Source organism: Arachis ipaensis, chromosome B5 (assembly GCF_059453495.1).
Source record: "Arachis ipaensis isolate K30076 ecotype BB chromosome B5, ASM5945349v1, whole genome shotgun sequence".
In the NCBI taxonomy this organism is placed as follows: Eukaryota; Viridiplantae; Streptophyta; class Magnoliopsida; order Fabales; family Fabaceae; genus Arachis; species Arachis ipaensis.
The window spans coordinates 21646202-21669443 of NC_142440.1; the positions used below are offsets into that span (position 1 = coordinate 21646202).

Here is a 23242-nt window from a genome sequence, read left to right on the forward strand (position 1 = left end):
TTCTTCTTATATTTCTACTACAATTCTTTCTCTTCTTTTATTTTATAAGTATTTTAAATTCTATTTTCTATTACTCTTTACATATAATATTAATAGCAATATTAACCATCTTTATTATATTGAGATTGCAACAATAAACAGATGCGATTCTCTCTCTCTTTATTTTTAATACTTCTTTCTATCTTTGTATATATATACACATTACAACATATAATATTATTATATATATATAAATTATTATTGGGCTAATTATTTTAATACTAGAGTCTTCTATTTGTACATCTCTATTATATATCTTTTATTTCACAACACTTTTAAAGAAAAAGTGATTTTTGTTAATGTTTGACGTACTTAGATAAAACTTGAATAAATAAATGTTTGGATGTGTATCATAATCCTTTCTTTTACAGTTTTACGGTTTTACCACAACAGTTTTATATAATCACGTGCGTTAATATGCAAGTGTTTTACAAATTACAATCGTAGTTGTATTGCGACGAAACCAAAGCAAAGTATAAACCCCTGACGGAGTTTACGACGGAGTCCCATTAAAACCCACATCAGCAATGGCGCAAAGTTCAAAGCTTTGAGTTCCGCATTATTTAGACTTTGACCTTTTTTTTTTTTGCCTCTTCCAACAAAAAACAAGTTTGCCTCACACTTTCTGTGGTCACCATGGCCGCGGCGGCGCGCGATCTGAGTCTTGTTTCGCAATTTTGCGTTGCCGGAAGCCGTCTAGCTGCTTTGGGAAAGTGTGGGGTTCATCTGTTGAAGAAAGGGAGAAGGGGAAATGCTGGGTTCAAGGTTCGTGCAGCTGTGCAACTGGGTTCTGAGAGTGAAAAGGCAACTAAGCCATTGGAGAAGACTTTTGGGATGGATGTGGTTTCAGAAGTGGGTTTGAGAGAGAAGGGCTTCATGGGTTTGAGGAAGACGAAGCTCGTTTGCACCATTGGCCCTGCTTGCTCCTCACTCAACGATCTGGAGAAGCTTGCATTGGCCGGTATGAACGTTGCGAGGCTCAACATGTGCCATGGCTCCAGGGACTGGCACCGTGACGTCATCAGGAAGATCAAAATGTTGAATGAGGACAAGGGTTTCTCTATTTCTCTCATGATTGATACTGAGGGTAGCCAGATCCATGTTGTTGATCATGGTGCTCCTTCCTCTCTCAAAGTTGAGGTTAGTTCTTATAATTTGGAACACCATGAAACATCCAACACTCTTTAAGAAATGTTTCTTCTTTCTTGTTTGTTTCACTGTCAGGAAGATTCTATTTGGCTCTTTACTGCTAAAAATATTGAGGGTTCTCGTCCGTTCACCGTTCAAGCCAACTACGAACGCTTTTCTGAAGGTGCTAATCTTGTGGCCAATCAAAACCTTAACTTTCTTTCACAACAAATTTTCTTTATTATATTGGTGAGCTTGTTAGTGATAACCAGGTATTGAAGTGGGCGATGAAGTTGTTATTGATGGTGGAATGGCATGCTTTGTGGTTTTTGAAAAGACTGGAAATGATTTGCATTGCAAGTGCATAGATCCAGGTCTTTTTCTTCCTGGAGCCAAATTTAGTTTCTGGAGAGATGGAAAGCTTGTACGAAGGAATCACAGGCTCCCCACCCTGTCCACGAAGGTATTCATTTTTCACCTTCCATTATTCAGAACCCAGCATTTCCTGTAAAACAATAATCGTTCTCTTAGATTGCATGTGTTTCTCATATATTCAGGTTGTTTAATGCACAGGATTGGGCTGATATTGATTTTGGTATCTCCGAGGGAGTTGACTTCTTTGCCTTGTCCTTTGTCAATCATGCTGATTCTGTTCAACATCTGAAGAACTACCTCTCTACTAAATCAACCAAGTAAGAAAGCACAAATTTATAAAAGGGTTATTATGTACAGTTCTATCCATATTAAGAACCACTCTAGGAATTTGTCACAAGGGAGGCATTAGATCCATTGTTTTGCATTACTCACCATACATCATGGGGCTTTTCATTCACTGAAATGTCCTTATCAATCCGATGTGTCATTTTCCATATTTTATTACTTGATATCATTCAGGTTGCAACTGTTACCAGTCTCATAAGTTTATGTTTTGAATCTCTTATGAGAAATTGGCTTGTTCAGCACTTTTTCTAGATTAAGCACCAATGCATTGCTAGATTTATAATATCAATCAGGTCCCTCCCTGTCATTACTGCATGATAGTTGTTCTGAACATCCTATTCATATCATGGTTAATTCCCTCATATTGTCTTAACTCTAAACATCGTTGCCTATTCTGCTTAAAAAAAAAGCTTTGTAATTTTAACTCAAATCTCATTGGGATGAGATTTCTTAATTTATCAATTTATTGTGATTGGAATATTAATATCATGAATCATAAATGGTCATTGAAGATCCATCAAAGTATTAGCAAAAATAGAGAGCTTAGAATCCCTTCATAATCTGAAGGAAATAGTACAAGCTTCCGATGGAATCATGGTAGCTCGTGGTGACCTTGGAGTTGAAATACCACTGGAACAGATTCCCACAGTTCAAGAGGATATAATTTACATTTGTAGACAATTAAACAAGCCAGTCATTGTAGCATCTCAACTTCTTGAGTCAATGGTTGAATACCCAACACCAACACGGGCCGAGGTAAGCGAATCACATTATTCAGTCAATTTGGTCGAAGGGAATCATATCAAATTGATAGCATTTGGTTTTATGCAATAAGGTAGCAGATGTTTCTGAAGCAGTTCGACAGTATGCTGATGCTTTGATGTTGTCTGGTGAGTCAGCCATTGGATCATATGGACAAAAGGCTCTTGCAGTCCTAGATATGACAAGCACCAGAATCGAATCATGGGCCAGAGAGGAAAACAGGCAAAGCCTTCTCAATCACTATCAACTTGGAGTTTCTTTACCAGATCGCACTGCCGAGCAGATATGCAATTGTGCTGTTGAAATGGGTAATTCCATGCAGTTCTTCTTGCAACTTGTGATTAAAATAGTTTAGTATACAATGAATTCATCTTCTTGCGAAATGTAGTACTATCTTATGTTTGTACGTGTATGCATTGTTTGCAGCCAACAATCTTGGTGTTGATGCCATATTTGTGTACACAAAGCATGGATACATGGCATCACTTCTATCACGAAATCGTCCCAATCCTCCAATATTTGCATTCACAAAGGACGAAAGTACCATAATGGCTCTCAACTTAAATTGGGGTGTTGTACCCTTCCAGGTTGACCTGTCAGATGATACAGAATCCAACATCTCAAAATCCATCGAGTTCATGAAATCCAGAGGACTTATCATGCATGGGGATGTTGTTTTGGTGGTGTCGGATGTTGCTCCGACACGCGCAACTCCGATGGCTTCCCAGTCAATTCAGGTGAAGACCATTGTCTGAGACGGAGAGGCTATGTTGTAGTATTGTTATACTGGGTACTTACTATGTAATTTATAGACCTTATTTTTAGTATGCCTTGACAGTTTATCTTCATTTCGAGAACCGACTTTCAGCACTAGTCGTTTGTACTTTATGTTATGCCCATTTTACTTTCTGCAATGATATTTAATATTAACAACTATTAGTATGAATTGCATGATGGATGGACTTACTTGCCTTGAGCAATTTTTCAATGTTAAAATAATTAGTAGCATACTGGTTTACACGCAAATTGAATCCAAGCATCATTCGATCCCAATTTTTTGAGTAAAACCTCTCTCCAGTACCTAACCATTTACGAAAAGGACCTGGTCCTTATTCATTCTCTCGGTTCTTATTCATTCTCTCCGTGTGATCGAAAGGATCCTCTTGTCGATTTTCGAATAAAAAGTAACCGGAAGAGCCTAATAATTAGGGGTAGGGCTGCACATGGATCGGATAATATTTGCATATCCGCAGTAATTATTTGCATCCGATCCGAATTTTGCGGATATTATCCGATCCGCAGAGCCATTGGATCGGATCAGATCCGATCCGCACTATGGTAGGATCGGATTGCGGATTTGGCAGTGATATCCGCGGATCCGATCCGCAAATCCGCATATCCGCACATCACATATAAGTAGCATAGTTTAAGAAAATAAACCCTAATGTGATATGAATTTTAGTGTGTTATTTTATAAATTTTATGATATCTTGTTTTTTATTTTTTATGTTGTACTTCGACTTAGAATAATCAAACTTAAATCTTGTGTTATTATTTTTTTTTGTTATTCATGAGAACTTTTATTGATAATATTTTAGAATTAAATATGTTTAAACAAGTGAAAAATGAATCTTTTTTTGTAAAAACAGCCAAATGGAATTTGAAAACATTTTTTTTTGAATTATGCAGATATATCCGATATTCGATCCGATCCGATCCGCAAATCCGGCCTGAAAAATTGCGGATATCGTATCCGATCCAATCCGATGAGTGCAGTGCGGATCGGATAGAATTTTAGGCTATATCCGATCCGTGTGCAGCTCTAATCAGGGGACGCCAAAAGAGCATTGCGATCACACGGAGAGAATGGATAAGGATCGTGTTTATTTTTTAATGGTCAAGGGATGACAGATCTTTTTCATAAATGGTTAGAGGTCGGGGAGATGTTTTACTCATTTTTTTATGAATCTTATTGGAATTCTTTGTGGAGAATGTGAGTGTGTTTAACAAACGCGTTGTGAGGAGAGAAGCGCGTTTGAGCTTTTTGAAAATTTCAACTTTATGTTTGACAATTTTTATCTTTAATGATTAGCTTCTATGTTTCACATTCATGGTTGCTGATTATCCTTAGAAAATTAGGTGAAAAATTTATTTCTTTTTTACCAACCCTACCCTTCATCTTCTTCTATAGAAAGGATACCAGTAACTATTACCTTCATTAGTTCTTTGTAGTTCTTTCTACTTCTTCATAATTCTTTGTTCCAATTTTTTTTTATCAAAATCGTTCAAATTTGTTTCAATTACGAGCAAATTGAATATTTTAATTTTTTTAATTATTTTTAGTACTCATTTTCATATTTTAATTTTTATGTTTTTTAATTATATTTTTATTTATATTTTTTATTTATATGATAAATATTTTTATATTATATGTGTAGTATTTTTATTTCTCATGTTATGTTTTTACGAGTTTTTTTATCATTTACTATACTATTTTTTATATGTATACTTTTTATGAAATTTATTTTTTTTGTTTGGCTTTGTTCATATAATTTTTTATTTATTTTATTGTATTTCTTTTATTCATATGACAAATGTTATTGACTTTTTTTTATGATATTTTTATTATTTTTTGTTCATATGAATTCTTTTTTTTATCCTTTACTGCACTGTATTTATGTTGTGTATGAATTTTTTTATTTTTTATTTAATTTTATTCATATGAATTTTATTTACTTTTTATTGTATTTTTTTGTTCATATGATATATGTTGTTGGTTTTATGTAGGGCTGGAAGTGAGTCAAGCCAGCTCATGAGCCAGCTCGAGCTCGACTCGTTAACAGCTCGATAAGCTAAGCTCGTGAGCTAGTGAGCCAAGCTTGAGCCTGTAATTGAGCTCATAAATTAAATGAGCCGAGCTTGAGCTTGGATAAGCTCAGCTCATTAGCTCGTGAGCTGGCTCGATTATATATATATATATAATATTTATATTTATTTTTTACATATAATTTTAATATAGGACATAAATAAAAAATTTATAATTTATTGATAGATAAACAATATATAAAATTGATCTTTTCAAATATTTTTTAAAATATATAAGTTATAATTTATTGATATAGAATTATAGATTATGTATTTATGTTTCTCTTATTTGATCCAGCTTGTGAGCTCGAGTCAGCTCGTGAGTTTTTGGTGAGCCGAGCTTGAGCTTAAGAAATAAGCTCGATTGTTAATGAGCCGAGCCGTGAGCCAAGCTCAATTTTCGTGAGCCGAGCTTGAGCTTGGTCTAGCTCGGCTCAGCTCGGCTCACTTCCAGCCCTAGTTTTATGGAATTTTTATTATTTCTTATCTGTATGATTTTTTTCTATTCTTTGATATACTCTATTTTTATTTTGTATTAATTTTTTATTTTTTATTTTGACTTTGTAAAATTTGTAATTGTAATTATTATATACTACATTTATTATCAAAATTTTGTATAATATAAATTATGATCCAATAAAAAAAAGACAAAATAAATAAAAAATTAATTATAAGTAACAATAGAGCCATAAATAATGAAAATTTATAGTCTAAAATAATACTAAATTAAAGAGCACTGACGGTACTAGAAAAATTATAGAATATTTTCTTCTTGCTTGACATTATAAAAGTTATAGTACTCGCTTTTATATTTTTATTTTTTATTGTATTATTTTATTTATATGATAAGCATTTTTTATATTATTTTTATTAGTGTTCTAATTTTGCATGTATATAAAAATAAATTATTTAAATTGATGTCTCTTTTAGTAATTTTTCATCTAAAAATAATTTTGAGCAATATAATCCAAACAACATTTATTTTATTATAATAAATTTTGATATAAAAATTGTCAAACATAAATCACGTTAACCCAAACTTACTTTTCATCAAAATTAATTTTATACAAACTCTCGTTTACAAACTGTAGTCCAAACACATACTGAATTATTCCAAAAAAAAAATGTTAAATAACCAATATAATTTATTATTTTTGTCGATACCTGGTCAAGATAGATATTTCTATACTAAATTTTAAAATCTAAATCCTAATAGTATAAATATAAAATGTTATTTCAAAATATTAATTAATATTAATAAAAAATATTTCTGATTTTTTTTCCTTAGAAAATGAAGTGAATTCATTAAAGTTTTACCTTACACTTGAATATGAGATGGAGTGTATTCTGCATTTCCAATTTTCTTTTGCAATGCAAGGATTTTTCACTGAAATAAAATAAAAAAATTTATTATTTTTCAAAACTCCATTTTTTTTTTTGAGCATTTGAATTGAGCTATAAGTCATTAGCGAAATCTTGATTTTATCACAGGAAATAATAATAATAGTAATATTCGGTTTTCGTTTTATCCCGTGGCCGGTATACGGTTAACGTGAGCCTCAAATTCTGGCCACAAGAAGGGACCATATTCCGCGCACGTTAGACACTTGTCCGCCTGCTACCGCTTCTGTCTCTTCCTTCCTCTAGAAGAGGAGAGACTTTGGTGTTCTGCTTGTTGGCTATGGCTTCCTTGCAACTTTAGAAACCCGCCTTCTCTTCACGTTCGCTTTCTCAATCCAATTTTACCAGAAAATGGAGCGATCTATGGCCCTCAACAGTCAACAGCCAAGGCCTTGAGGTTGCTGCTTCTCTTCTCTTAACACATTCATTTCTTTTAACTGCATATTAGTATTAATTAATTAATTAATTAATAATTGGCATTGTAAGTGTGGCTTCATTGGATCATACTCCTACTTCTATAGTGTGTATTGTACTGAGATCTTAATCAACAAACCTGCTTTGATGAAATTGCTGAAATCACTTGATGTATTTTGTCAGGGATTGGTCCCTCGGGCTAAAGTGCCGTTGACACTTGGAGGAACATTTTTCTTGAAATTTTGGCCATTGATCCTCATAAGTCATAACTGTGGCATCTTTTTCTGCTCTCTACTTTATAAGCAATTTGACTTGACCATCTTTCTTATTTGAACAAGAAAACTTTATAGAGCATTACTTGAGTGTGTGAAACATGTTGCCCTCACTAACTTAATGCAGTTTGTGCATGATGGGAGTAAGATGCAGCTGTTATGTGGATCCATATGAACTCCTCGACGAAGACTCTAAATCCCAGTTTACATACATAGCTCTTAGCTAAGAATCTAGCTCCATGTTGATTTATTTCCTTTTATAATGTATATGAATCACATTTACATAAATAGCTGGAATTGAAATTTGAAATATAAGCAAGCAAAATTGGCAGAAATCTAGATGTCTCCCCGGAAGAAGGGAGCAGAGAGGAAGGAAGAGGAGAAAGTGCCGCCGCCGTTGGGGAAGAGGGTGAGGAAAGAGATGAGCGCAAGGACAATACCCCAAGCAAATCTGGATTCCCCGAGAGGGGTAATCTCGTCCTTTGCAGGCATCTCTTCTCCTCCCCTCAAGAAGGTTGCAAACAAGCCCCATGCCAGACACAGAACGCTCCCACTCAGCCCGCCGATCCCAAGCAACAGCGACGTCCCAAAAGACAAGATTGCAGCTGTGCTTCTCCCAAACATGGCCTGCGCAATGCGCCCTCCCTCTAGTCTCCCGCATGGCAAGAGGTTCAATGACGTCACCACCATCCCCAACAGCCCCGCAAATGCAAGCGGATCCACAGGCACTCCCACTCCCTCCACCGCGTACGGCAGCACATTCCCAAGATCATCCGTGTACGGCCCTATTACCAGCTGGATGAATGACAGCAACGGGTTGTTGTAGAAGAACTGCGGCCTTATGTACAGTGCATTCTCCCCTCCATTGAAGCTTCCATCTGCTACGAATGCCGCTACTGCAAGCACTAGTGATGTCAAATATGCACTCGCTGTTCGGGCCACTGGAATATCAAACAGTGCTTTCTTGTTTGGGAGCAGGCTTTCGTAGTTGTTCATCACTCCCAAGCACCCTGTCCAATTTGATGGAACCAAGAACGACGGGCTCAGTTTCACACCATAACGAGCTGCCGTTACTCTCGTTGCTATCTACACATTAGGAACACATCCATCATCATCATCATCAATTCGTATACAATAGAATAAAATTGACTCTTTCTTACCTCAGAAACGCCTAGAATAGATAAGAACCCACCAAACAAAGGTGCAACATTAGCTATATAATCATCCAATGTTGCGTCCGGTTTGAGGAAGAAGCCACTCATGAGAGCAATTGTCCCAACGGTAGTAACAGATAATGCAATGGCGCTAAGATAGCCCAAGGGATTACTCAGCTTAGTTGACTCAAATTGGAGATCTATTTCTGCTTTGGGTTGCACCACACAAGCCTGAAAATAATGTGTATGAGTATGTATCATGTATGTCTACGTACATTAGTTCATCAATGTGCGTGTACCTGCTTGGTAATGTCATTTGTTTTCTCTTCCATGAACCAAAGGACGACCTCACGGCCAGCAGCATCGGAGAGCTTCTTCTCCAACCTGGGAATGACTTCATCGATGGGTCTCCTCAAGTTGCCGATGAAGATGCCTCCATCTCCGAACCTTCGAACATCGGTTGCAAAGAAAGTGTCAAAGCCAAAGCAACTCTTCAACTGCATTATTAGAAGTAGCAAAAGAGCAGAGTGAGTGAGAGTCATGCATAATGGCAACTTGGCAAGGGTGATTGAGTTGCCTACCTTGTTAAGATCAAGAGCCCTGAAGGTTTGCTCTGCTTTCTCCAACCTCTCCTTTTCCTTGGTTAGAGTATCACGGCGTAAGGTATTCAGAAGAGCCACAAGGGGATTAGTAGCACCGCTTGATTCTCTGCTTAGCTGCTTGAGCTTGGTGTCGGCCCTCTTCTTCTCAAGCTTGATGGCGGCCTCGATCGAAGGGTTGCCCATGAACTTCTTGAACTCCTCATCCGTCTTCCAATCCGTTTCCTGTTCTTGTTTCTCCTTTTGCTCCCCATCTTCTTCTTTGTGGCTCTCATTCGTAGGATTCCCATCAGGGGAAACGGCAACCGCAGTAGCAGAGTCAGAGTCAGAGTCAGAGTTAGAGTCAGCGGAGTGGGTTTGGTGCTGGTAGTCGTCTTGTTTCAGGGAGCAGTTGAGGGGTTTCAACAACGAAGCATGTTTTGAGCGCAGAGAAACGGAAAGATGGCCGTTTCGGTGGCTGAGTGGAAAAACGAAGAGGCTTCTCCCGCATCTGCAACTGTATCTGTATCTGTATGGGATCGAAGAATAGGAAAGAGCAGAAAGAGTTGCCATGGGTGTAGATAGATGATCATATAGTTGAGAATTTGGAGATGAGGGGACATACTTCTACTTGTGCCAAGTTTCACGTATATGTTGGCAAACTCCAGAAGGTTTGAGAATTTTACAGGTGTACACTGCAATCAACTCAGCGACAAATTTCCACACAGCATCTCGGATTTTGATGGTGACACACGCCCCACTTCAATTGGTGGAATTTTCATACTATCCCATCAAATTCTTTACACTTAATTAGAAAAAAATGTGGGTCCATTCCATTTCAATCAACTTGAATTCTTCATAAACCCAACTCAGAAGCAGACAGGTCCAACTACTTTCTTTTCTTTTTTTCCTTGAAACCTTTCCACTGAGGTGCATCTTAAATCTCCAACGGACATTAAATCTAGTTACCTGATTGATTAACCGTATAATGTTAATAAATTCAGTTAGTCATGTTAAGCGTTAATTAAGCCATATTATTGGAAACCAAACGAAGACAAGGCAGTATATGCCTTCTAGATATGAACATGGACCATGGTGTATCTATTTTATTCAAAGTTAAAACTAAAACAAATTAATTGTTTCGCTGATAATGTCATATAAGATGGCATCTCCTATCTCCATTTGTATCTCCCCACTATGTACTATTTGGAACATGTTCCACTCCTGGGATGTGACACAACATTCCGTATAAAAGAGGTCGCTGATACTATTAACTTTTCTCCACTGTTTCCCAAAGAAGCTTAAGTGCTGATCTTTAACACTTAGAATGTCATCTGAATCTGCTTGTATTGAAAGACTTCTGCCTTGGTCTTGCTGTAAATAGAACTCTAACGGTAGCTGGAACCGCTCCCTCTTGTCAACCGCATCCTCTAGTTTATGCTTTCTTGCTGGCCTCAATTTCAGAATATTTGGGTTCAGTAGTAGCTTTCTCAAATAGGTGGAGAACAAGGAGTCTCGAACGAGTTCCGGTGGAGAATTTGGCAGCTGGGATTCTAGACTTGTCTCTGTTCCAATACAACCAAAATTTTGAGAAATGGATCATTATCCTAAATGATAGTACTATTTTGAGACTGTGAGGGGAATGTGGAACCTGCGTTGGGTAGTGACATTCTGCTGATCCGATATGGTTCGTAAGCTATATGCAGCTGCTGTTAGGTTAATGAGTTAGTTTAATGAGTTAGTTTTTGACAAATGATGTTATGATAATGAATCAGTGATTATGTGATTGCATAATGCATAAACATAGGCATATGAATACAACACCTTGTACTTACCTCTGATGTTGTGAATGTCTGAAACACGTCCTCAACTTGGCTCTTAGTATAATAATCAGGAGCAGTTAATGATTTCAATGAAAAGAGCTCATCATCTGTTTGTTTTTTGTCACCGCTGTGGCTGTGGTGTTCATCATCCCAGTCTGAGGGAATGAACTTGTAAAGTAGTGTTCTTAGGATGCCAGTAGCATGTAAGAACCTCTTCCTTATCTTGTGTATATCATCATACTTGAGATGCTTTGCACTACTATTATCAGACTTGCACTTGTTGAACAAGTAACTTCTTTCTATGATGTAATCTTGCAACGAAAACGGCTCTTGTTGTCTTTGAAGATGTTCTTTAAGTGTCTTGGAAACATCCATGTGAATGTGAAGGACAGAAAAGAAGATGTTCACGCTCTGAAAGTGAAAGTGAATGAGAATAGAGAGAGAGAGCATGGCCATGGCTGTGTTAGTTGTAATAGCCTATTATAATTAAAGCAAGGGGTTGGAGTTGGAGTGAGTGAGTAGGGAAGAGCTACTCATGTTTGTGGTGCCATCCTGTCTGTTTATTTCATATATCAAATTTCTTCATTGCTTTGCTTTTTTCTTCTTTTCCATCTTTTATGCTCCTCTGTCCAAATTTCTTATATCTGTTATTCCTTACTCTAAAAGCAATAGTAGCAAGTATTTGTTAATTATTTATACTAGAAATATTAAAATGAACATGTGGGGGTGGGTCTTGATGCAATGAGCAATATACATTATAGTGGTACTTTTATGATCAGGGATTTGGGGAAAGTATGAGTGACATGGGGACGTCATGTTATTGTTTAAGCATCCAAAGGAGGCTCTTAGCCTTCAAAGGTGGGCAAAGACAGATATAAATAGAATCAATGCAGATTTTCTTTCATAAGAAAAAAGACCATTTGAAGTACTTCAAAAAAAATATATTTATTTACTTTTAACGTTGAAGAGAGCAGATATCTGAAATGATCTTCGACATTCGGCAACCTTTTACAGCAGGAGAGACGAGCCTAAAGAAAATGGTTTGTCCTTCCTTGCAGTGTTTGAGGTGCCTCTGACATATCTGAAAGGAAAAGTATCATTAATTCACATTCACTACTTGCCTTGCCGTTGCCGATTGTATTGCCTAACCTCCATCTCTCTCTGAATTTCTATATTATTTATTTTCTTCTTGATACTTGATTCAAATGTTCGTGATATGAAGAGTTCAAGAGTTATTTAAAAGATATTTTAGTTTACATTTTTAAAATATTTTATTTAATGTATTTTAATTTTGTTTATTTAATTACTAGATTGGACCTTATATTTATGGGCTTTAGGGTTTTCTTTGTTTTAACCTAATAAGAGGTTATAAATACCTCTTTGGCTATTGTAGTCGTAGCATAGAATTTTTAGAGGTTTCAAAACCCCTTTTTGGTTTCGTGATGAAACCATGGTGTGGACAATTGAGGTTGAGGAGTCCCTCTACTGTTACATCGGGAAATTGAGTAGAAGGTTGAGGAGTCCCTTCGATTCAATTTCCAAACTATGGCGTTGATAAGTTAGGTTGAGGAGTCCCTTTTTTGTTGCGTCAAGAAATTGGATAGAAAGTAGAGTGATTCTTTTTGTATTCAATTTCAATCTATCTTTTTTATTTAATTTCAATTCTTATCTTGTTTATCCTATTATTTCCGTATCATTTGGTATCAGAGTTTAGGTATTAGATTAATTCTTATTAATCTATATTTGTTCTTCTTTTATCATAAGAAAAAGAGTCCAGTGTTTGTCGCGTCTTTCTTTTTGTTCTTGTGTTCTTGTTTTCATTTGCGTTTCATTATTGTAAAAAAAAAAAAGCATAAAGTGAAAAAAAAAAACAAAAAAAGAAGAAAAAAAAAAAAGAAATTATATTCCTTATAATTATTGTCCTTTTCATATATTTTTTTTCACCTACAAGATTCGAGGACGAATCTTTTTTGAAGAGGAGGAGAATGATACGTGCTTCAAATGTTCGTGATACGAAGAGTTCAAGACAAGACAAGAATTGAAATTAAATAAAAAAGATAGATTGAAATTGAATACAAAAAGAATCACTCTACTTTCTATCCAATTTCTTGACGCAACAAGAAAGGGACTCCTCGACCTAACTTATCAACGCCATAGTTTGGAAATTGAATCGAAGGGACTCCTCAACCTTCTACTCAATTCCCCGATGTAACAATAGAGGAACTCCTCAACCTCAATTGTCCACACCATGGTTTCATCACGAAACCAAAAAGGGGTTTTGAAACCTCTAAAAATTCTATGCTGCGACTACAATAGCCAAAGAGGTATTTATAACTTCTTGTTAGGTTAAAACAAAGAAAATCCTAAAGCCCATAAACATAAGGCCAATCTAGTAATTAAATAAACAAAACCAAAATACATTAAATAAAATATTCTAAAAATGTACACTAAAATATCTTCTAAATAACTCTTAAACTCTTCGTATCACAAACATTTGAAGCACGTATCATTCTCCTCCTCTACAAAAAAGATTCGTCCTCGAATCTTATAGGTGGAAAAAAAATATATAAAAAGGACAACAATTATAAGGAAGATAATTTCTTTTTTTTTTCTTCTTTTTTTGTTTTTTTTCACTTTATGCTTTTTTTTTTTACAATAATGAAACGCAAATGAAAACAAGAATACAAGAACAAAAAGAAAGACGCGACAAACACTGGACTCTTTTTTTTATGATAAAAGAAGAACAAATATAGATTAATAAGAATTAATCTAATACCCGAGTTCTGATACCAAATGATACGGAAATAATAGGATAAACAAGACAAGAATTGAAATTAAATAAAAAAGATAGATTGAAATTGAATACAAAAAGAATCACTCTACTTTCTATCCAATTTCTTGACGCAACAAGAAATGGACTCCTCAACCTAACTTATCAACGCCATAGTTTGGAAATTGAATCGAAGGGACTCCTCAACCTTCTACTCAATTCCCCGATGTAACAATAGAGTGACTCATCAACCTCAATTGTCCACACCATGGTTTCATCACGAAACCAAAAAGGGGTTTTGAAACATCTAAAAATTCTATGTTGCGACTACAATAGCCAAAGAGGTATTTATAACCTCTTATTAGGTTAAAACAAAGAAAACCCTAAAGCCCATAAACATAAGGCCCAATCTAGTAATTAAATAAACAAAATTAAAATACATTAAATAAAATATTCTAAAAATGTAAACTAAAATATCTTCTAAATAACTATTGAACTCTTCATATCACGAACATTTGAAGCACGTATCACTTCTGGTGTTGTTCTATATTTACTTTTAACATATTTTTCAGTAAATTAAAAAGCAATGTTTAAAATGAGTAATATAAAGCTACAATCACCCACTCACATCGAACCTCTTTTTACACCATCTATACATATCAAGGTCTAAAGAGTTAAAATGAATTGCAGGAAACAAAAAGTATCTCAACATCACAACGTTTTGTACTATTTGCTTGCTATTTTCTGATAACAAACTGCCAAATGGGGTGCAAACACAGAACCTAATGTGGAATTCAGTACAACAAACTGCCAAATGGGGTGCAAACAACACTAACGAAATTCATAAGTTGATCTATATCAAGCGTGTGAGATGATAAAATGTCAACACTGTATTTTTTTAATGTACAACCCCTGACTAACACTCTCATACTTTGGTTTTTGGTGTTAATGATTTTGATGCTTTCTGATTAGAAGAAACTATGTTGGGCCAAAGAAATCTATGTTCCAAGTTCCAAGTTATGGGAGTTTAATCGGCCATACACGAAGTATGACTAAACAGAGAGCTGGAACCATGATAGATATGATACGATTACGATAACTAGGAGATAAGGGATTATATAATATTATCAGATGTAAAACCTTGGTCCGATAATAAAGCAGGAAAAATTTTAAGTGTATATGTGGGGGTTAATGTTCAAATTCGTCCCTGAAAGATTACGCGATCTTCATTTTCGTTCCCGAATGATTTTTTTAATCAAATTAATCCCTGAAAGATAAACTGTTAGTCAAATTAGTTCTTCCGTTAATTGGATGATGACGTGTCATGTTAAGTGCCATGTGGCATGATGACGTGACACGCCACGTGGCAGGTCAGTAACACGTGCACGTCACGTGACAGGTCAGTGACACGTGGCATGCCAGGTGTCACTTGACATATAAAAAAGTTTTTTTATTAGTTAAAATAGTTCTTGAAAGTCCAGACGTAAGTCATTTTCATCCTTCAAATTTTAAAAATTAGTCAAACTAGTCCTTATATAATTTTTTTAATTTTTTCTTCATAAAATTATCTCTCTCATTTAATTCTTCTCAAAATCTCTCTCATTCTTTTCTATTCTAAAACATTTTTCTTACATTACTACATTTTGCTGGACTATATATACATATACTCAAAATTGAAATGTATGTATTTATTAACCTAAACAAAGTTATATGCTCAAAATAAAAATTTATGTATGTTAACCTAAACAAAGTTATACCACTATTTTTTTCTACTACATCTTTTTTTTTTCATTACGATATTACTTATATATAGGATGTAATGGTAGTGATACTTAGAGTCAAAATTCAAGAAGATTGATGATGGGCTTAGAGCGCATGAGAAGTGGGATGAGATTGGAGCGACGAGAGAGGTGCGTGAAGGAGGAGGAAGAGAGAAAGAGGGTGAAGAAGAGGGTTCTTGCCGTAGCTCCCGCCATTACTGTTGTCGTGGCAACACCTTACTATGTTTTCGAGTTTTGAGTATAGAATATTATAATTTGGACAGGGGTATTTTTGATATTGCACAGTTTAAGTGAGATTTAGGTGAGAATTGATTTTGAAATCAGACCAAAGTAAGTCTGATTTGTAAATGAGGGTAAAATGAAAATTGGAATTCTCACCGGAATTCAACTTCATGCTTTTTTTCTATTCCAAAGCAAGGAATAGAATTCAATTCATCTATGATTTCAAATCAGATGCATTCTAAACAGGCTGTTAATTTCACAAATCAATGAGATAAAATGAAATAGGAAATATTATACATATGCATAACACAGGCTACTCCGCACTAGTACATTATATAAATAGATATGCTTCATATTAAAATAAAATTCCTTTTGTTTTAAATGAAATACTTAAAAAATTATATTAGAATATTAAGATTCAAAAAGTGATTCCATAAATCAATTTTTCAATTATTGAGTTTTACTATATAAATTAAATAATAATAAAAGTTATAATTTTAAAAAATTTAAAAGATTTAAAATTTAAAATAATTACTATATTATTTAGTAAAATTTAAAATATTAAATTTTTAAATATATAATCAACAATAATTTGATAAACTCATTTAAATAAAAAAAATTCACATAAAAAATTACAATTTGAAAATGTAAAATTTTAAAATACAAATGACAAAATAACTTTATAAAAATTTAATTATTTTTATTATTTTATATAAAGAGAAATTTGTTTATTAAGGTTTAAAAAATAATATTAAAATTAGTAGTATAAAAAATATTATAAATTTAATATTATAAAAAAATTATATAAGGACTAGTTTGACTAATTTTTAAAATTTGAGGAATGAAAATGACTTACGTCTAGACTTTCAAGGACTATTTTGACTAATAAAAAACTTTTTTATATGTCAAGTGACACGTGACATGTCACGTGTCACTGACCTGTCACGTGGTCATCATGTCATGTGGCACTTAACGTGACACGTCATCATCTAATTGACAGAATAATTAATTTGACTAACAGTTTATCTTTCAGGGACTAATTTGATTAAAAAAATCATTCGGGGACGAAAATAAAAATCGCGTGATCTTTTAGGGACGAATTTGAACATTAAGTTCCGTGATTTTCACAGTTGATTTTAAGTAGTGTATATTATATATATTTTTTCTAATTAAGATCAATGGTTAAAATTATTACAATACCGACATTTGATATTTTAGATATACTTAAAATTCTTTTAAAAAAGCATGTATGTTTTATTTGTGATGGTATATAAAAAGTAGACGAGAAATACTATTTCTATCTCTGAGTATCCAACTCGATCCAACTCGTTTAGATAAGATTAATAATCTGATATGCAGAAAGGTGAGTCAAAAATAAAACGAGTTAAACTACAAATACAGTTATTTTATTATTTTTAATTTTAATATAAATTTATTTTTTTTATTTTATCAGTATAATTATGAAATATAGAATTATTAAATATTGTGTTTGATTGAAAAAAATAAATTTTTTTGGATAGAATTGGATGAAAAACTTTACGGTTCAGATTAAAAATTTTTTGACGATAAAATTAAATTTTAAAAAGATTTGATCTGCAAATAAGATTGAAATAGAGTTTAAATCCTATCCATCACTAGTCCTAATAAAGAGTTGGTTTAATTACTCCGTATGTCTCTGTTATTTTACCAAATTTTCAATTAGATCCTTAAATTTTTTTTTTCAATTGGATTTTTATACCGTTTAATTTTTTTCAATTAAGTCCCTATTGGCGTTAAACGTCTAAAAAACGTTAGTAAAGTGTGAATTTATTTATGGGTAATGCTAGGTAGACAAAAAAAAAAACAGTCAGAATTTACCTTATTTAGCATTGATTTTCTTTGATTACTAAACATTTTCGTTTATTTACCTATACTCTAGATTTATAATTTCTACCCTTATTGCCCTTCACCACTCCCCTCACCTTGTCCACCATCTTCTCACCCTCTTTCCCCATCACCACCCTCCTTCTACCAACAAGCTCCCTTTCTACATAGTAGAAGGAATGGGGATCGTACTTTCAAGCAAATTTCACGGCCAATGGTGCGACGAAGCTGAAGGAGAGTGTGAAGGAGAAACTTAAAGAGTTCATGGGAGAGTACACCTAATGCAACATGTGCAACACAGTTCCACCCAATAATAATAAAGTCAAAATCCAATATAAGTACAAAAAAAATTAGTATGCATTAAAACTTGCAATAGGCATTCAATCAGAATACAGATTATTGGGCCATCATGGAAAGCTCTTGACAACCGAAAAGACTTCCGGGAGGAATCAAGTGAGAGAACATAAGATGAAAGCCTCCTCACACTTGCAACATTAACAATCTCTCCCTCAAATGTGAGCCTCCACATCAAGCATCAACTCCCCCTCTTTCTAACTTTTCCACCACGAGTATTCGTTCATCATACTGCCGCAACCACACCGCGGGACACGCCGCCCGGACCACCTTTGTTGGGAAGACTTTCGATACTTCACCTTGAGTACTTCTTACACCAGACCGATTAACCACCGGCTCTAATATCACTTGTTGGGCCACTGTGGAGAGCTCTCGACCACATGAGAGACTTCGGGGAGGAATCAAATGAGAGAATATAAGATAAGAAGACACCACATCCAACTCAAAACCTTAAAGTAATAAGTTAATAGATCTCTCATCTTATAAATTTCTCACTCTTTCTTACTTTTTTTGATGTGGGACTAACTTCTTATACTCTTCACACTTGTAACATTAACACAGATAACCTTCAATTCTATTACCAAAAGTAGCCTCTAATTAAAATTTATATTTTTACTACTAAATTCATAGAATTCTACACCTTATATGCACTTTTTACAGGAAATTTCAACAGAAATTCTACTCCAATTCATCCAACTGAACTCATACCACATCAATATATTCAGAAACTGACACCGACAACGGACGGGAAGAGAGCAACTCATTGGCAACAAAATCACGGCAAATTCAAATTACAACCACAATTTCAAATCTACAATTGGAGCTTCTGATTCAGGAACCAACCTACTTGAATGCAGAGCATGAGCTTTGAACGCTGGCGATCATACGTCGTGAGGAATAGAACCAGTTGAGAAAGACGACGATGTCCGCAATGGCAGATCACCCAACACGATGATAGCGTGCGATGCACGGCTGGAAACGGCGCCTCAAGTATCCCGAGCTTATGAACTGAAAAACCCGCTTCAACGTTGTTGTTTTGGTGGCCAAAGGGTTAGAGTACTTGCACCATTGCTGTGGCCTTCTAGTGATTCATGGTGACATAAAACTGAGAAATATTTTGTTGGATTCTGAGTTGAGGGCTATAATTGGGGATTTTGGGCTTGCCAGGGTAAAGGAGGAGGTTGAGGTTGTGGTAGTGGCGGGCGGTGGTGATGAAGAGTGTGATCGAAGTTCGGCGGTGAAGAGTGTGCGGAGTAGGAATAAGAAGAGGAAGAGTTTTGCGGTGATGAGGGTTTTGGATTCAGATATGTCTTCGGCGGCTGCGGGGACTTCTCCGGAGGTGGGGTTAGAGAAAGGTAGCTTCTTGTCGGATGGGGTGAGTGTGGAGAGTAAAAATCAGAAGAGGAAGAGTGACATTAATGGCGGTGATTTCGGCCGCGCAGGGATTGGTGGTAGAAGCAGGACAATGATAAAGGATTATCTTATGGAATGAATTAGTACTGAAGAAGAATTGAAGATAGAAAATAAGAGGGTGATTTTGGAATTTAGAAAAAATTAAACAGTATATGGATCCAATTAAAAAAATATAAAAATCTAATTAAAAATTTGATAAAACTATAGAGATTTGAAGAATAATTAAATCTAAAGAGTCACTAATACTTAAGGAGCAATAATATAATCGATTGAGTCACAAAATAAAAGGCTGGTATTAACCATGGTATGAGCAAAAATTTTGGGTTAATAGTCAAATTCGCTCCTAAAAGATTATTCATTCTTTAAATTAGTTCTCAAATAATTTTTTTAGTCATATTAGTTCTTGAAAGATAAAACGTAAGGCAAATTGGTCCTTCCGTTAGTTAGATGATGACGTATCACGTTAAGTGCCACGTGGCATGATAATGTGGTAGGTTAATGCCACGTGTCACAAGATGATTGGTTGACGTGTCAAGTCAGTGACACCTAGCACGCCACATGTCACTTGACATGTAAAAAAGTTATTTATAATCAAAATAGTCCCTGAAAGTCCAGACTTAAGTAATTTTCATCACTAAATTTTAAAAATTAATCAAATTAGTCCTTATATAAATTTCTTTTATTTTCTCCATAATATTAAATTTAAAATATTTTTGGATCGTACTAATTTTAATATTATTTTTTAGACTTTAATATACAAAATTCTCTTTACATAAAATAATAAAAATAATTAAATTATTATAAAGTTATTTTATCATTTGTATTTTAAAATTTTATATTTTCAAATTGTAATTTTTTATAGTGAATTTTTTTTATTTAAATGAGTTTATTAAATTATTGTTGATTATATGTTTAAAAATTTCATATTTTAAATCTTACTAAATAATATAGTAGTTATTTTAAATTTTAAATTTTTTAAACTTTTTAAAATTATAATTTTTATTATTGTTTAATTTATATGGTAAAACTCAATAATTGAAAAACCGATTTGTGAGATCACTTGTTGAATCTTAATATTTTAATATAATTTTTTTAAATAATTATTATATTTATTTAGTGAAATCTAAAAGATTAAAATATTTAAAATAATTACTATATTTATTTAGTAAAATTCAAAATTTTAAAATTTTTAGTATATAACTAATTTTAATCTTTTAGATTTTACTAAATAAATATAGTAGTTATTTTAAAAAAATTATATTAAAATATTAAGATTCAATAAGTGATTCCATGTTTCAATTATTAATTTTTAAAATTTTAGGGATAAAAATAATTTACGGTTGGACTTTCAAAGACTATTTTTATTGTAAATAATTTTTTATATGTCAAGTGATACGTGGCATTAACCTACCATGTCACCATGCTACGTGACACTTAACGTGATACGTCATTAACTAATAGAAAGATAAATTTGACTTACGTTCTATCTTTCAAAGATTAATATGACTAAAAAAAATTATTTGAGGATTAATTTAAAAAATGTGTAATCTTTCAAGACGAACTTGACTATCAATCCCAAAAATTTTATATTAAAATGATTCTCCACGTGTACAGTGGGTAGTGAGCAAGCAATTTCGATTTACTTTTCAAATGTAACATCATTACACTACACTAGTCACTGGTCAGTAGGACACAAATCCAAACTTGATCCACCACCAGTAGTAGTAGCAGCAGAGATTAGAGCTGAGGGAAGGTTGAGTGTGAAGTGTGAACTCAATTTTGAATCCGTCATCATCTCTATTTATACAAGAGCCACCACCCATGCATGTATCCTTTTCAAAGGCAACGAATCTCAACTACATTTATAATTATGAATATGGTGCTCCTACTTCCTACTATGTAGTAGAAGCTCGTGAAGATACTATTACTGATCGAGTTTGATTGCATTATAGACTAGAGTATAGACGCAAATGAAAAGTACCATCCATATTATTTCCAAATTAAATGTCTCATCTAATCTAATAAAGGCGAAAAGAAGTGCCCTCTCATCTCATCGTTGCTTGATGCTGCAAATGCTGCCCGGAACTTTCACTGCAGAAAAATATATATTATGATAGTTGTCAAATTTAGGCTCACACATTATATGCATGGGTTTCCACTTTCCACTTTCCCAGTTAGGTAGCACGCATGCCTCGTTAATATATTTATGACTTTATTTCGTGAGCAACAAAAATCATTCTCACTTTTACGCAGATTTTTTATAAATTTGAGTTGGTTTGATATTTATAATTTGGAAGCCAAATTTACTCTTCTTTCGTGAGTATCAATTTTTTTTTATGCATTAAAAACTTTACTTTGAACGAACAAAAAGAAAGAAAAATAAAATACAAACTGAAATAAAGATCTTTAAATTTAGAAAGAGAAATTGAAAATTAAGAAAAAAATAAACCATTGTTTTTAATGAAGTTGAAGGAGGTTGAAATTAAAATAACAATTTAGAACTTAAAAAAAAAAGAAAATGAATTTTGTGAAAAAAAAAATGGATTACATGCATGAAAGTAATTACAAAAACTTAAAAGAAATGTAAATATATGGAAAGAATTTTACTGAAAATAAACTCGTGGCAAACTCAGGAAGTCATTGGGATATAAATGTGCGAGAGTATTTTTTGAATATAAATTTCAACTTCTTGTTTCCTCCGAGTCTTGTCAATTTATAGACCAATCTAATCAATCTTGTGCTGCCAAGTATCACCTTTGAAGACTTCGAAAGAATAACGGTTTCCGCCAAAGTGCAAAGCCAAGTAACTGCCCTTGTGCATTACATCATTGAACTCGACATGTCAATTATCAGCTTCATTAATCGACGTGTTAGATCAAATTGAGACCCCTTTTGTCAACAACCACTTTTCAAATTGGCATTTTCAAAAATTTAACTAGCAACTATTCGACTAACAAATTGTCCCCTGGTGATTAAGATTACCTAGTTTATCGTCTAAAAAATCTGCAATGACCTGACCTTTAACTACCCTAGTAAGAACATATTGTAAATCGTATTCTATCATGATAAGTATCCATTTTCCAATTCAACCTCACAAAACAGGATAGGATAACATGTATTTGACAAGGTCAGTTTGTGCAATAATCCTAATAGTTTTGGCTATCATGTAACATTTAAGTTTAGTACAAGCATAGTAAAAAAAATAGATATAGTCTTTCGATAAGGGAATATCTCGTCTCAAAGTCGGATAAGACTACTAAAGTAATAAATAGTCCTTTCATTTTGTACTTTATCATTCTGTGCAAGCATACACCCAATTGTATTTGTTGAAGCTGCGATATACAATTTTAGTGGTTTTAAAGGACGAATAGTAGCCATGATATGTGCGTTAGAAAGATAGGCCTTTATTGAATTGAAAGCCTCTTGATGGTCCTTAGTCCATACATATTGTGATGCATCTTTCAATTTAACTAAGGAAGAGAAAATTCGAATTCGACCAGACAAATTCGAAATGAATCATCGTAAGAAATTTACTTTCCCCAAAAAAGATTGGACTTCCCTTTTCGACTTTGGAGGAGATAATTCCAAAATAGCTTTAGCCTTATTTTGGTCGATTGCAATTCCTTTTTTTTAGCTACAAAACCTAAAGAAATTTTCAGTAGACACACTAAATACTCATTGTA

At 33.8% G+C, this 23242-nt stretch overlaps 3 protein-coding genes and 1 long non-coding RNA gene across 6 annotated transcripts; 2 read left to right on the top strand and 2 right to left on the bottom strand.

Moving 5' to 3' along the window:
* Nucleotides 1-464: 464 nt before the first annotated feature.
* Nucleotides 465-3627, top strand: LOC107643290 (pyruvate kinase isozyme A, chloroplastic). Its single transcript, XM_016346887.3, has 7 exons — nt 465-1179; nt 1264-1351; nt 1440-1630; nt 1741-1859; nt 2400-2643; nt 2723-2957; nt 3076-3627. The coding sequence occupies exons 1-7, from the start codon at nt 676-678 to the stop codon at nt 3402-3404; spliced, it is 1710 nt and encodes a 569-aa protein (XP_016202373.1). The 5' UTR covers nt 465-675; the 3' UTR covers nt 3405-3627.
* Nucleotides 3628-6873: 3246 nt separating this feature from the next.
* LOC110271827 (uncharacterized) lies at nt 6874-11272 on the top strand. The gene is made up of 2 exons (XR_002362612.2): nt 6874-7312; nt 7513-11272. It is a non-coding gene; the product is annotated as an uncharacterized LOC110271827 (long non-coding RNA).
* Nucleotides 7821-9906, bottom strand: EGY3 (ethylene-dependent gravitropism-deficient and yellow-green-like 3). 2 transcript variants are annotated; one of them, XM_016346886.3, is made up of 4 exons: nt 9337-9906; nt 9055-9252; nt 8762-8986; nt 7821-8687 (listed from the first exon to the last, which is right to left on the bottom strand). In XM_016346886.3, the coding sequence occupies exons 1-4, from the start codon at nt 9904-9906 to the stop codon at nt 7938-7940; spliced, it is 1743 nt and encodes a 580-aa protein (XP_016202372.1). In that variant the 3' UTR covers nt 7821-7937. The 2 variants fall into 2 exon arrangements, with proteins under 2 accessions (XP_016202372.1, XP_088344969.1); XM_088488843.1 differs by having other exon boundaries at nt 9055-9906.
* LOC107643291 (uncharacterized) lies at nt 10456-11683 on the bottom strand. 2 transcript variants are annotated; one of them, XM_021123325.2, is made up of 3 exons: nt 11169-11683; nt 10985-11039; nt 10456-10898 (listed from the first exon to the last, which is right to left on the bottom strand). In XM_021123325.2, exons 1-3 carry the CDS (start codon nt 11610-11612, stop codon nt 10456-10458), a joined length of 942 nt encoding a protein of 313 aa, XP_020978984.1. In that variant the 5' UTR covers nt 11613-11683. The 2 variants fall into 2 exon arrangements, with proteins under 2 accessions (XP_020978984.1, XP_016202374.1); XM_016346888.3 differs by having other exon boundaries at nt 10985-11042.
* Between the last annotated feature and the right edge of the window lie 11559 nt (nt 11684-23242).

Excerpts from the sequence above, each read along its gene's own strand:
- LOC107643290 (XM_016346887.3), top strand. The coding sequence starts at position 676 with ATGGCCGCGGCGGCGCGCGATCTGAGTCTTGTTTCGCAATTTTGCGTT. Across the intron at positions 1,352-1,439 it reads CTACGAACGCTTTTCTGAAG|GTATTGAAGTGGGCGATGAA; the intron begins GTGCTAATCTTG and ends AGTGATAACCAG. Across the intron at positions 1,860-2,399 it reads CTCTCTACTAAATCAACCAA|ATCCATCAAAGTATTAGCAA; the intron begins GTAAGAAAGCAC and ends TGGTCATTGAAG.
- LOC107643291 (XM_016346888.3), bottom strand. The coding sequence starts at position 11,612 with ATGGCCATGCTCTCTCTCTCTATTCTCATTCACTTTCACTTTCAGAGC. Across the intron at positions 11,043-11,168 it reads AGACATTCACAACATCAGAG|CAGCTGCATATAGCTTACGA; the intron begins GTAAGTACAAGG and ends TTAACCTAACAG. Across the intron at positions 10,899-10,984 it reads AATGTCACTACCCAACGCAG|AGACAAGTCTAGAATCCCAG; the intron begins GTTCCACATTCC and ends GTATTGGAACAG.
- EGY3 (XM_088488843.1), bottom strand. The coding sequence starts at position 9,906 with ATGGCAACTCTTTCTGCTCTTTCCTATTCTTCGATCCCATACAGATAC. Across the intron at positions 8,987-9,054 it reads CAAATGACATTACCAAGCAG|GCTTGTGTGGTGCAACCCAA; the intron begins GTACACGCACAT and ends CATTATTTTCAG. Across the intron at positions 8,688-8,761 it reads CTATTCTAGGCGTTTCTGAG|ATAGCAACGAGAGTAACGGC; the intron begins GTAAGAAAGAGT and ends CCTAATGTGTAG.